This window comes from Eimeria acervulina, genomic scaffold (genome assembly GCF_000499425.1).
Source record: "Eimeria acervulina Houghton genomic scaffold, Eah_scaff756, whole genome shotgun sequence".
Classification (NCBI taxonomy): Eukaryota; Apicomplexa; class Conoidasida; order Eucoccidiorida; family Eimeriidae; genus Eimeria; species Eimeria acervulina.
The window spans coordinates 1-13,373 of record NW_013547162.1 but is presented as its reverse complement, the minus strand read 5'-3'; the positions used below and the strand labels follow the sequence as shown (position 1 = coordinate 13,373).

At 51.8% G+C, this 13,373-nt stretch overlaps 3 protein-coding genes across 3 annotated transcripts; 1 reads left to right on the top strand and 2 right to left on the bottom strand.

Moving 5' to 3' along the window:
• Positions 1-2,347: 2,347 nt before the first annotated feature.
• On the top strand, positions 2,348-5,659 carry EAH_00048230 (hypothetical protein, conserved; the record flags this gene model as incomplete). The annotated part of the gene is made up of 3 exons (XM_013391415.1): positions 2,348-2,773; positions 3,436-3,894; positions 4,067-5,659. The coding sequence occupies 3 exons, from the start codon at positions 2,348-2,350 to the stop codon at positions 5,657-5,659; spliced, it is 2,478 nt and encodes an 825-aa protein (XP_013246869.1).
• A 1,045-nt stretch (positions 5,660-6,704) lies between these two features.
• EAH_00048220 (nuclear RNA binding protein, putative) lies at positions 6,705-8,461 on the bottom strand (the record flags this gene model as incomplete). The annotated part of the gene is made up of 3 exons (XM_013391414.1): positions 6,705-7,187; positions 7,363-7,754; positions 8,215-8,461. 3 exons carry the CDS (start codon positions 8,459-8,461, stop codon positions 6,705-6,707), a joined length of 1,122 nt encoding a protein of 373 aa, XP_013246868.1.
• A 1,881-nt stretch (positions 8,462-10,342) lies between these two features.
• EAH_00048210 (hypothetical protein) lies at positions 10,343-12,445 on the bottom strand (the record flags this gene model as incomplete). The annotated part of the gene is made up of 5 exons (XM_013391413.1): positions 10,343-10,375; positions 10,581-11,432; positions 11,572-11,661; positions 12,101-12,280; positions 12,434-12,445. 5 exons carry the CDS (start codon positions 12,443-12,445, stop codon positions 10,343-10,345), a joined length of 1,167 nt encoding a protein of 388 aa, XP_013246867.1.
• Between the last annotated feature and the right edge of the window lie 928 nt (positions 12,446-13,373).

Below are 13,373 nucleotides of genomic sequence, written 5' to 3'. Positions count from 1 at the left end.
CGGGCAGATGTTGAAACTGAGCTCCAACGCAAAACAGAAATATGGAAAAAGTGTAAAAATGAAACTTTATTGTTTATTTGCCCATTCAGCTTCTTTCGTTTAATTAGATTCAAGGTCATCTGTGCACCTTTCGGCTTCCTGTGTTTTGCATTCTCTTTCGAGTTGGCGTTTGTGTCTTCTGAGGTTTCGAATGAGAAAATCTTTTCGCGTGAGCTGTCAGCAAGCACAAGCAAAGCCCATAAAAGTACCTTTCCCATCAGTTGTTGCTGTGGCATTTTGCTCGTTCTAGTTTCAGCTCACGCAAGAAGCCTTCACATGCCAATGGGCATATATATATATATATATATATATATATATATTGCTTTTGTTTTGAAAATGAGGCATGGCCTGCATATTAAATGCTTTAGTGAATGTCCTACTTGGTGATGATTGCGGAAATGGTTAATTCTCTGATTCGGTTGAAATCTGAATTTATCGAAGCATTCGCTGATCCATTCTTTGTCGCACCAAAAGAAATCCCATTCCGTCTCACTGCTCAAACGCAAAAACGCAGTGAATATATGCTTGAAATGCGAAGCATATCCTCTAATTCTCTTTGTATCTGAGGCTCCCTTCTTCATAGTTGCAGGCAGGAAACGGGCTTCGCTACAAACTCGTCATATGAGTATTGAAAAGCCGTTGATTTTCTATCCATTAATTATTTCATTCATGTGTTGATTTTAATTTGCATTCTCATGCCTGTCGGTCTCCTTCCAGCCTCGCTTCCGCAATACGTCAAGCATCGTGTTGCGGAAGGCGCAGCGAAATCGGATCGCTGGCCTGATCAACGAGAAACAACAAAAAAGTTGAATTAGCAGCAGAAAGCAAACCGAAAATTGATTTATTTCTCTGTACTTTTGATTTATGTAATTAATTTCAAACTGCTGAAACACCGCCACCCCTCACCTCATGGCCAGCCTCTCGTCTATAGACTTTCGGCTGCTCACAGCTACCGCCATGGGTGTATTATCGAGATATAAGTGCGAGGAGTTCGCCTTCTTCTTTTCAGAAATAACTTTAGACGGCCCAGTTAGCATTTCTTCTGTCTTCTCTACTTCTCTCCTGAAGCCAAGATGACCCACACAGGTGCGGACTGTCTGTCGTGATGCAGATACAAAGAAAACTGCTGTCCGCTTGACAGACAGAAATATGGCGCCCTCGACTCCCAGTAATGCAGATAAAGCAAAAAATAAATGAATTTTGCTCCTAAGGGCCAGTAATACGACAGAACAATCCGCAGCAAATGCTGCCACAAAGATAACTGCGAGGCCGAAGCGGAACTATTCGCACTCGCCCCAACGGCCAAGATACCTTGCTTTATAAGCAAATATTCACTTTCTGGACAAGCAAATAATGCTGTTACTATTAATCAGTGCATTGCTGCTATTTTGAGTGAAATTCATTGGGATTCCGTCCCGATGTGCAACAGCTATCCCCAATACGCGCAAGAAAACATCTTTGTCGCGTTCTCCAGGGCTCATGTTTAATAAGTAACTGAATATAAACGTAGTCAATACACAAGTACTTAATGAAAATAACATTAAAAGCTTGTTCTCTCAGTCTCACTGCCTAGACATGTTGACGTGCGTAGACGAAGAGCCGAATTGAACGGCAGGCTGAAGCCGTTGGTCCTGTTGAGGGGAATCGAGGTGTGCATGCGCCTGAAATTGCTGCAAAGTTTTGCCTTTCAATCGATCACCAAAAATATATTTATTTACGTTTAGCTGGTCGCAAATTAGTTCCTTAGACACTTCATTCAGCTACTGAAAGTTGCAGCACAGTCGGCAGCTCGGGGGGCGCGATTTGAAGACGCAGGAGGTACACGGGCAGCATACAAAGCTTTGACGAAATTAAATCATTTAAACAAAAGTAAATAAACACATATTTTGCCAACAAATCCCTCCAAATTGCGAAGGTACGAATGGCTTGAGGAAGGGGGGCCCCCGGGCTGGATGGAGGCGCCGTGGCAGCGCAGGCAGCTGCATGCATGCGTTTTTTTCTCCTTCTCGGTTTTTTAAACTCTTGAAATGTATAATATTTAATTGCCATTAACCATTCTCCTTTTTTTTCCCGAACAACCTGCGGCACAGCACAGTCTCCCCTGCCTTGCTCTTCAAGTAGCCACACACGGCGTCCCAGGAAGAGTGCTGCTACCACCAAAATGAAGAGGACAAAGTTTTTCGGCGTCTTGTGATTTTTCGGGTTTCCCCTTCACGTGCAGGTGTCTGTATAATTCGCTGCACGCTCGTGGCGGCTCACGGAAGGAGGGGGCCCTCTCTCAAACGCAGAGCTCAACAGCAGCAGCAAAATGACGGCAGCAGAAGCTGCGCATGCTGCCAGCAACAGCAGCGGCTGCTGCCCTAGTGATGGCGGTGAAGAAGGGACTGCTTCAGCAGCAGCAGCAGCAGGCGCTGCTGCCGCGGCGGCAGCAGCAGCAGCGGCTGCTGCTGCTTCTGTCGGGGACTTCCTGGGCACCCTCGGGAAGCTGCGTTCTTTGTTGCGTCGCATGCACTATCCTGCAGCGGCAGCAGCAGCAGCAGCGGGCAGTGAGTGGTGCAGCAGCAGCAGCGAGCAAACAGCAGTTGCTGCAGGAGCTGTTGACGCCCTTCTGCCCATCATTCACTTTGCAGTTTGTGATTTCAGTGCAAATGTTCATAGCTTTCTTCGGCGCCGCGGCTTTGAGTTTCTCTTTAAGTCCGACAAACGATTTGTAGAGGAAGTCTGGAAGTTCCTGGTGAGACAGCCAACGCAGCAGCAGCAGCAAGCGATAGCAACAGCAGTAGTGACAGCAACGGCTTGCAACAGGAGAATCAACGGCAGCAGCTTACAGCACCAGCAACAGCAACAACAGCCCGGAGAATCATCATGAGCAGCAACAACTTGCAACACCAGCAGCAGCAACAACAGTTTGCAGCACCAGCAACAGTAGCAACAGCTGACAGCAACAGAAGCAGCGGCAACAGCTGGCTGCAGCGGCACCAGTAGCAGCAATAAGACCAGCAGCCGCGAGCCTACCTGCATGTCTTGTTTATCAAAAGCAGCGCTACATTCGCGTTGCAGCGTCTAGCAGCAGGAAGTCCCCTTGGAATGGGGGCGTGTACGTTGCAGAAGCAGCAACAGCAGCAGCCCGCGCAGCAGCAGCAGTAGCAAAAGCAGCACTAACACCAGCAGCTGCAGCAGCACCAGTCACAACATCAGCAATAACAACAACAGCAACGACAACAGCAGCAGAAACAGCAATGACAGCAACAACACAACAACCAGGACAACAGCAGCAGCACCACCACGAATAGCAACAGCAGCAGCAGCAGGATCAGGAATGGCAGCAGCAACAACAACGGCAACAGCAACAGCAGCAGTAGGGTACTTCGTTGTTGTGTGTATGTTTTGCTGCAGAGGCAAGAGTGCGGCTATCGGCCTGCATTGACTGCTTCTCAGTTTCTGACGCCTGTTGGGTTTGCAGAGAGGAAGCTGCTGCTGTGCTGCGATGTCCTCACCATAGTGCGCGCCATACACAACCAGGTGCAGCTAGCCAGACGCAAAGCCAAACAGCAGCAGCAGCAGCAGCAGCATCAACAGCAACAGTACCAGCAGAAGCAAGCAGGCTTCTTGCTAGAAGTCGGTGCGCTCAAGAAAGCTGCTCTTTCTCCTACTCTTCGCAGCAGCAGCAGCAGCTTTAGATACAGGCGGCCAGAGGGAGGCGAGCAGCAGCAGCAACAGCAGCAGCAGCAGCAGCAAGGTTCCAGCAGCAGAAGCGGAAGCGCTCCAGTCCCTCAGGCTCGGTTGGCGATGCCTGCAGCAGCTGCTGAAGCAGAGCAGCGAGCTGTCTCAGCCCTCTTGCAAAATGTCGCCTCTGTAAGGTTGTTGCTGATGCTGCTGCTGTTGCTGCTGCCGTCGTTGCTGCTTTGTCTGTTGCAGCTTGTATTGCAAACTAGTGTTGGCTTGTTGATGTTTCTGCTGCTTACTGCGGTGCCTTCTTGAAACCTTCTGTTTGCGTTGTTGCTGCTGTTGCTGCTGCTGCTGCCAGAATGTCTCTTCGCTGCAGCTCTCCGGTCGCGTGCAGTCTGCTATCGATGACCTGCGGGCCCAGCTGCTACAGCTGGAGAGCCGCGTTGCTGCTATAGAGAAGCAGCAGCAGCAGCAGCAGCAGCAGCAAGCTGCTGCTGCGGTGTACCCTGCAGCAGCAGGGCATTTCAAGGAGCCGTTGCCTGCTAACGTATCCCCTACTGCTGCTTCATGCTGCTGCGCCTGCAGCAGGCGAACCTGCTGTGCTGCCAGCGATATTCCGCTGCAGACGCAGCAGCAACAGCAAGGGGCTCTGCAGCAGCAGCAGCCAAACCCGCAGCAGCAGCTGCTAATGCAGCTGCCACAAGTAACTCAGCAGCAGCAGCAGGTGCTGCAGTACCGTCAGCATCATCTCCTGGAGCAGCGGCATCCCGAGCCGCGGCAGCAACAGCAGCATGCGGCGCCGTTGCAACAGCAGCAACTGCAGCAGCAGCAACTGCAGCAGCAGCAACTGCAGCAGCAGCAACTGCAGCAGCAGCAACAGCAGCAGCAGCAGTTTCAACCCCAGGCAAGTGGGCCGCTGCTCCTGCACGGTTGGCATCAGCCCACGAGCGGGGCTGCTGCTAGTGCAACACCTGCAGCACCACCCGCAGCAGCATCTGCAGCATCAGCGCCCAAGGCAGCAGCGTTGAGCGCAGCAGCAGCAGCAGCAACTGCAGCAGATGAGAAGCTGCAGGAGAGCGTCAGACGGATATCTCAGAAGATTCAGGCGCTGCAAGGGGCTCTTCAAGGACCTGCAGCAGCAGACCATTCTGCTGTTGCTTCTCCTGTTGTTGCTGTCTCTGCCTCTGCTGCTCCTGCACCTACAGCATGCCCAGCAGCGTCGGCAGGCCCTGCTGCTGCTGCTGCTGGCACAAACGACAGTGCAGCGTTTGCGGACATGGCAGCAGCAGCAGCTGCTGCTGCTGCTGCGAAGAAAATCTCTGAAAGGGTCCCTCCAACGACAGCAGCAACAGCAGCACAATTGGAGCACCCGCCTCCTCCCCCTGCCTTGTCTCCTGCTGCAGGTAACCCTTTGGCGAAGAGCGGCAGCAGCGCCTACAGCAGCATTCAGCTGCCTCCCCTGCAGCACGAACTGCTGTTGCTGCAGCAGCACAACTGGAGTGGAGTGCTGCAGCAGCCGCAGCAGGTTGTGTTGCACCCGCCGCCTGCGGAGCAGCAGGAGAATCTCTTAAGGGCGCATTTACCCCATTTCGGCCCTGCCGAGGTCCACGAGGATGCAGCAGCAGCAGCAGCTGCTGCTGCTGCTGCTGCAGCAGAGCCAGCTCCAGCAGCAGGAGGTGCAGCGGCGAATGGTTCATCGGCAGCGTCTGAGGCGGGTGCCCACGGCTCCGCTGCTGCGAGCGAGCAGCAGCAGCAGCTGCTGCAGCAGCAGCAGAGTCGGCAGCAGCAGCTGCTGCAGGAGACTCCCTTCTTCGGTCTGGGACAGAGCACGGACTCGGGTGTCACTGAGGCATCCTTCAGCAACTTAAGGCAGGGCACTTTGCCTGTGGGGCCCCACACCTTCACGGGAGCTGCCCCCCTCCCCGTGTGGCCACCCTACCTGCAGCTCTAACCAGCTGAAGCTGCAACAGCTGCAGCAGCAGTATCACGTCCTTGCAGAATGCTATGTTTCCGCCTCTCCCCTACTTGGGGTGTACGCACAGCTACGCTATCTCCTTTGGAGGGGTCGCTGCCCTCTCCGTGCTTTTGTATGTGTCATTTGAATAATTAGGACGATCGGTTTTTATATTTTGTACTCGTTTTAATCTGTCTCTGAGAGCAAGCCGCTAAATTTACTATTTAAAACCCTACTACTTCGTTTCTGCTGTGTTATATTATTAAGGTAAATATATACATACACCTCTTGAGGTGTACATTCACCCGAGAGGTAAGCAGGTGTAGGGGGGGACGCTGCTTGTTAGGTGCACCGCCTCCAGTTCATTTGTTGTATATTACTTGAGTCCGTTGTATTCAGCGCTCCAGCAGCAACAGCTGCAGCGCGAGAAGCAGCAGCAACAGCTGCAGCGCAAGCAACAGCAACAGCAGCTGCTGCCGATGTAATAATAACTGTCTCAACTTTCGATTAACACTGCAGCGCCTCAAGGCCTCAGAAGGGAAGACAGAGGCATCTAGAGGAAGGAAACGCTTCCTTCTCTGCTGTCCCCTCGGGCTGTCTCCCCTTCCTCTTCAAGGCCGTGCATGCACGCAGCTGCATGCATGCCGCTGCATGCATGCATGCACCATTAACTCAATAAGTAAAGAAGTAGAATTAGCTCCAAGAAGAGGAAACCTATTCACCAACTTCTCATGCTGCTTGCTGTCTCGCCAACCGAGGCCGCCGCTGCAGCGACAAAGCCGCAGCAGCAGCAGCGGCCACTAGCTGAAGGAAATATAATACGCTGAAGGAAATATAATAGAATCAACCCCCCTATATATATACACCACTTCTTTTACTGGCTTCATGATGTTTCTATATTAGCTCCCGCATGGCTTCCTTATCTCCAGCACCATCTCTACTCCGCCTCTACCTGCATGCAGCCCTGCTGCATGCAGCAACGTGCATGCATGCAGTGTACGTACTGCACACAGCGCGCCTTCTCAGTGGGGTGTTGGGTGTCTCAGCGACTGCCCAGAGTTGGGAACGCCTGCGTATCTCGGAGGTCTGGAGCTGCTGCTGCTTCCCTGCTGCCTCTTCCTCCCCTGAAGCTGCGGCCTCCTCCTCTCCTAACGCGTTCATCTCTGGGGCCCCCTCTTCCCGCACCTCCTCTGCCTCCTCTCCTGCCGAAGGAAGGTATTCTACCTCCCTCAATGTGCACGTATTCATAAAGATTAACAGATTTCTTCTTCGGTCTGTCTTCGCGGTTATCTTGCCCTTCTTCGTTGCTTCGCGATCCCTCTTCTTCTTCCCTCACTACACGCACGTAGCCCTGAGCTTCAAGCTCTTTATCTGTATTGATTTTCTTAGGGCCCTCCTCAGCAGAAACAAACGAAGGTAAATTTGCACGCTTCTCCTCCTGCATGCGCTTGTACGTATCTAAATCCATCGTTTCTTCTTCTGCTGCTGCGGGGCTCCGCTCCTCACCACCTTCTTCTCCTGTCCTCTGTACAGACACCCCAACATACCGCGCAAACAATCATTGCAACAAACAGGTGCGCATACACCCCAAACAACCCTAAAACCTGAAACCCAACAACAGCTGTCGATAGGCGCTTATACTTTTCTGTTTACATGCAGCACAAGTTTTCTCTTATTCGTCTTCTCGAGTGTATGCTCACCTCTCCGGGTGTATCTGCCGCAGGCGCATCGGGATCCACATCCTTTGCAGCAGCATCATCTTCTAGCAGCGTTTCCGTCTTAACTGGGTGGTTTTCTGCTTCCTCCTGACCCCAGTTGTGGTTGCCCGCTCCCTGCTTCTTCACCTCACGCCCTCTCCCTGTGCCGCTGTGGCGGTCAAACTCCCGCCGCTGCAGCGGGGGGCCCCCGGGGCCCCCAGAAACCCCACGCCCTCTGCCTCTAAACCCTCCGCCTAAACCACCTCCACGCCGGCGCTGCACGGGGCCCTCTCCTTCTTGAGATGTTAGCAGCTCATCACCGCCATCAGGCACAGACCGCTGCCGGTAGCCCCTGTAAGCCCCACCGCCACGGCCCTCACCACCGAAACCTCCCCCTGCACCACACAGCAGCAGCAGCCGCAGCAGCACCACAGGATGATGGCCTTGGGGTAGAGCGACCACCCCGCTGCACGGGGGAAGAAGAACGGAGAGGCGAAGACAAGGGAAGACGAAAACGAGAAAAAGCAGAGGTAGTATGAGTTAAGATAACGCCGCAGCTGTTGCTGCGGGGTGTCTCGGCAGTAGCAATGGGCACTCCAGGTGTAGCAACAGCAACAGGTAGCAGCAGCAGCACGCGTATAACAGCGGATTAAAGAAAAGAGACAAAAAACTGCAGTCGTGTAGCAGAGAAAACCGAAAGAAACCGCCGATGCAGCAGCAAACAGCAGCAGCAGCAGCAGCACGGGGGCGGGGCGAGGGGGGAGGGAGAAGGAAGAGAAGTATGTCAGGTGTATGTACAGGTGTATCTATGAAGTGTAAATAAAGACAGAAAAAGAAGAAACAGAAAGGACTTACTGCCTCGGAAAGGCCTGCCTTGTCTCTCGCGTTGTGGGGAAGTCTGCTGCTGCTGCTGCTGCTGCTGCTGGAGGGTTTTTTTCTTAGCAGCAGCAACGGAGCCCGTCTGCTGCTGCTGCTGCTGTTCTGTAGGGGTAGGAGGAGCAGCAAGAATCACTTCTCCTTCGTCTGAAGAAGCGTCGCTGTCTGCCCCAAACGCCGCAAACTTGTTGCTGACGCCCACGGTATAATACTTCTGGGGTTTCATCTTGCAGCTTGTAATAAACGCAAATACCCCACCTAAGCCTGCAGCAGCATCTGTTTTCTATTAAGCAACAAACTCCTCTTTAAACAAGAAGGCAAATGCACAACGCTCGAATACCACAGCCCCCGGAAGGCGCCACCACAACTAGAGATGCTGCTGCAGCGCCTCCGCTGCTGCTGCTGCTGCTGCTGCTGCTGCTGCTGCTGCGGCGGCGACCGCGCCTGCAGCGGGAGCTGCACGGCTCTGAAATACTTAACCTGCTCACAACTTCAAGTAGAATTAACAAAAATATTTTCATTATCTTTTATTAGAAAACATATACTAACAGTAGACACATGCACAAAAGCAACACCACCAACAGGATCTACACCAGCAGCAGCAGCAGCAGCAGCAGTTGCTGCTGCTGCTGCTGCTGCTGCTGCTGTTGCATGAGGGCGGGGCGGGAAGGGCGCGCACAGGGAGCAGGAGCTCCTACTGCTTGGTGCAGTGAATATAGGGGGAAAACACGGAGGTATTGCTGTTTTAAATATTAGGAGTTGTTGTTATTTTCAATGGCTGTGCTTTCTCTCTCTCTAAATCAGGTGGCGACTACTGCAGCAATGCGCCCCCCTTGCTGTCCTTCTCCAGACCGTAGGGTGAACACCCAGAGAAAGAAAATAGCAGAAAATAAACAAATAATATTTCAAAAGAAATGAAACAAATCAGCAGATCTGTGTATTTCCCACTACGAAGACGTACTACAAGACGCCTGGTTCCAGCCCGCAGCCGTAGAGAAAGAATAATAAGACTACACAATATATAGTAATAATAAAAATGAATAATAATAATAATAGTAATAATAATAATAATAATAATATACCCCTTGATTATTAAGAGTTTAGTATAATATATCAAGTTGAATGCTAAGAAAGAATGCCTTAATGCAGGGCCCCTCGTTAATCGATGTCATTCGTCTCTCTAATATTTGCTTGGGTTGTGCGTCTGCGACTCTGCCTATCGGTTGAGACAGGTGAGCACTTAAAGAAGAAGACTAAAATAACTTTCCTCCCCTTGATGTGCTATTGTACAAGGAGCAAAGAGTTCGAAAAAGGCTCCTCTTCGGAGTACAGACAGCGCCAATCAGCGGAAGAGAATTTGCAAATCATCTTGTGGAGACAGGACCATTCACTTCTGCCATTTTCCTTTTGTCGTTTCATCCTACTCTCCCACCCCTGTGCTTGTGCAATGGTGGAGAGCAACTCCCCTGTCGAGCTGTGCTGAGGTGTACCTACATCAATACAACCTACACTCTGTTCCTGCACACTTGGATATGTACTGCGATATACATGCATCATGTCCCTGTACACTCTGCTGAGGTGTATGTATATACATCAGTGAGATGTGCGCCCTCTCGCAGTCTTGAAACTTGCACGAAATAAAAGGAAAGAGACAAATTCAGGTTTAAAGGATCAGATGCACCTTCTTCCCCTTCCCAACAACCTGCCATCCAAGCACGCGCGAGCCCCTCCTGCCTCGCTAGCTAGCTAGCTAGAAAGGCAGCAAGCTGTGCAGCTAGCTACCCAACCATGCCAGCTGCTATTGAACATCCAGCAGCAGCTCCCCCGCACCGTTGACCTAAGGCAGCAGCAGCCAATCGCAGCAGCTCGGCTGCCGCTGCCTTAGGTAGAGGCCGCTGTGCCTTCGAGGCTACTACGCAGAAGCAGCAGCTGCTGCAGCTGCTGAAGGAGCTGACTGCAGCCGTTAGGCGCTGCAGCAGGAGCCATAGCAGCAGCAGCTGCTGCACCTGGCAGAAGCAAAAGAGGAGCATATGCATTGTTTTGTTGCGCGCTCCACATTGTTGCTTGCTCCTGTTTGGGAGCAGAGGCCCTGCGGCTGCGTCTCTGTTCACTCTGCTGCTCCAAACATATCGAAGTCGTCCTGAAGAAAGACAGAAAAAGAAAACAAACAAAACAAAGGGGTGCAAAGTGGTGTCATTTATTGGTTCATCGTTCATTCATTATATTTGGAGACGAAATGAAATGAATGAACATATGCATGCAACATTCCTGTAGAGAATCTGTAGTCTGCGCCATTCGGTTTTTATCTTCTTTGCTGCATATGGATAGGTGCGTGCGTTGTGTACCTGCTCTGCTGCAGCAGCAGCAGCAGCAGCAGCTGCTGCTGCTGCCTCTTCTTCCATCCGCTGCTCCCTCTTGCGCTTGCGGATAAGCGCCTCCACGTCCAGGTTACTCTTTATGGCTGCTATCTCTTCTAAGCCGCTCATTCGAATGCCTTTACCTTCAGGCTCTTCTAAATTTGCTGCTGCCGTTGATGATGTTCCTGTTGCTGCTGCTGCTGCTGCTGCGGGTGATGTTGCTGCCGCTCCTGCTTCAGGCCGGCTGTCTGTACTCTTTGGAGTGCCAGACTTCGCTGCGCTCGTTGCTTGGGCGCCTGCCGGGTCATCGCCCTCCCTGCTGCTGCTGCTGCCTCTGCAGGTGAGCTTGGCAGGGGAATTTGCTGTCTGCTCTCTGTTCATATTGGAAATGCTGTCCGCTGTTTGTTTGCTGTCCTCTGTTTGTGTTACGTGCTGTTCCTGCGCATCCGTCGGTGTTTCCGTTGTGCGTTGCGGGCTTCTGCATGCGTCTTGTTGCTTGTTTTTGTTTTTGTTTTTGTTTGCTTGGCTGTCCCGGGGTTCCTTCTCTGTCTCACTACGTGCACTGTCTGTGTCGCTGTCTGTGTCCGTCTGAGTGTCTGGCGAGTGCTTCTCTTCCTTCAGCTGCATCTCTGTCTTCCGCTTCGAAGCGCCTGCTGCTTCTCCTGTTTGTGCTGTTGCTGCCTCTGCTGCTGCATTTGCTCCTGCTGCTGTTGCTGATCCTGCTGCTGTTGCCTCTGCTGTTGGGAAGAGGTCTTTTCTCCACCGAAAATAAATAACTGTGCAGGTTTTGTCGTCTTCACCTCCCCGAGCCACCGCCTCGTCTACCACCAACTGCGACGCCTGCAGCAGCCCCAAGCAGACACACGAAACAGCTGCTGCTTCTGCAACAGCAGCAGCCGCCAGAGCAGTAGCAACAGCGGGAGCAACAGCACGAGCAACAGCACGAGCAACAGCAGGAGGTGCACCAAAAGCTTCCGACCTCAAGAGGAGTTGCGGGAAGGCGAGAGAGAATGAGATTGACAACTTCATCGTCAGACAAAACCTCAAAAATACCGTCCGAGCCCAACACCTAACAGACAACGCATAGACCCCAATGCGCAACGTGAGAAGGCCAGAACCCTCTGACCCAACCCTTGGCTTTACTCAATTCCGCGCTGGTTAAAAACAGACAAACACAACAGTGCATGCACGGCCACGGAGAAGTTCTCACGTATGCATATTAACGAACAGATTTAATCAGACGCAATGCCTCTATGCCATTTCGCAGAAGTGGAACATGCAAATGCATGCACTCAAATAAGGCCATACATATATAAATATATATATGCGTCATTACCCACACAATTTCCTGTGTAGGTGCATGCCCCGTGCAAAACGCAGAGGTCAGACATGCACACCCCTTTTGCATTTAATTGCTATATTTTTTTCCTTTATGAAGAAGCGTGAGAACAGTAACAGGTGCGCAACAGTGGCAGCGACTCAAGCAACAGCCAGGAGCCAACGCTTACGAGGAATGCGTCTCTGTCGAAGTGCAGAGTGTAGACATGAACAGTAGGGTTGGATATAACGAAGGGCTTCGGCTTTTTCAGAGCAAGGTCCCCCAAAGCCCGAGCCGTCGAAAGCCCAAAAGTGCGGTTCTTGCGCGAGTCCAAAGCAAACACCCGCCAAACTCCCTGAATGGACGCCACCTGCAAACAGTGAAAGACAGGAGGAAAATGCATTAAAATAAAAGAACAAAGAACCCACAATGGCAGTAACAAAGGGGGAATGAAAACACGTTGACACACTTCCAGGCTAACACTCGCTGATGCGCATCGAGACGTGCTGCGCTGTTTGCACACCGCAAAAAACATTTCGGCAAGTTTGCAGTTTTCTGTACTATTGTGGCAACAAACGTTCGCCAAAGAGGCGCCCTCGGCTGTGGGCGTCCAGACGATGTCAAAAGTGAGCGTATAAAGGATACCGCGCACGCTTGCATGCAGAAGATGCATGAATGCATAACCTTTCCATTAGTACATGCATGCATGCATGCACACTCTATGCATTAAGACAGACATGTATGCATTATGCATGCAGCTGCATAACCTATCGATTGGGGTTGGTTACCTGTCCTCCTGCGGCCTCGATGCGTTTTCGTTCGCTGGGGGTATTTGGTTTATGGTCTTCCGTAAGGCGCAAGGCGGCACCGTCTCTGCCGACAGAGGGAGAAGAAACAATAGAACGCCCCGTGGATGGGTTTCGAGATATTCGGAACACATCTACAGTGTCTGTAAATCCGAGTCACAGGCTACGCCGCTGTCTCCGCAATGCCTATCTCAGGCGAGAACATAAACTTGCACGGCTAGTTTGCATGCACTGCAGCAAGACCATGAGCAGCAAACTAATTGCGTGTACAGAAAGATGCACCGGCACAGAACTGCTCGCGAGTCGCCTGCATGCGCTGTAATCAGTTTCAGCGCTCCTTCTTCGTCGGGGCCAAAGAAAATCGCGACGCAAGCAGTGGAGCCGGCTGTTGAGAGACAGAAAGAAAACAAGAACAACAGAGTCAAACACCTGCCGTACCGATGAATGGACGCCATAAATACAGAGTTTCAGAAAAGGAAACAACACCGGCAAGCAAAAAGTACGCACAAAGGAGCCCCCCGTCCCGTATTCGCAAAGGCGAGAAACACAGGTGCCTCGGTAGCAGTAGATCCTTCCCATGTTCAACTACTGCTTGGCTGCCTGTAGAGCTCGCAGCTAGCTGCCTGGCTAGTTGCAGCTAGCTTGTGTATCCTTACC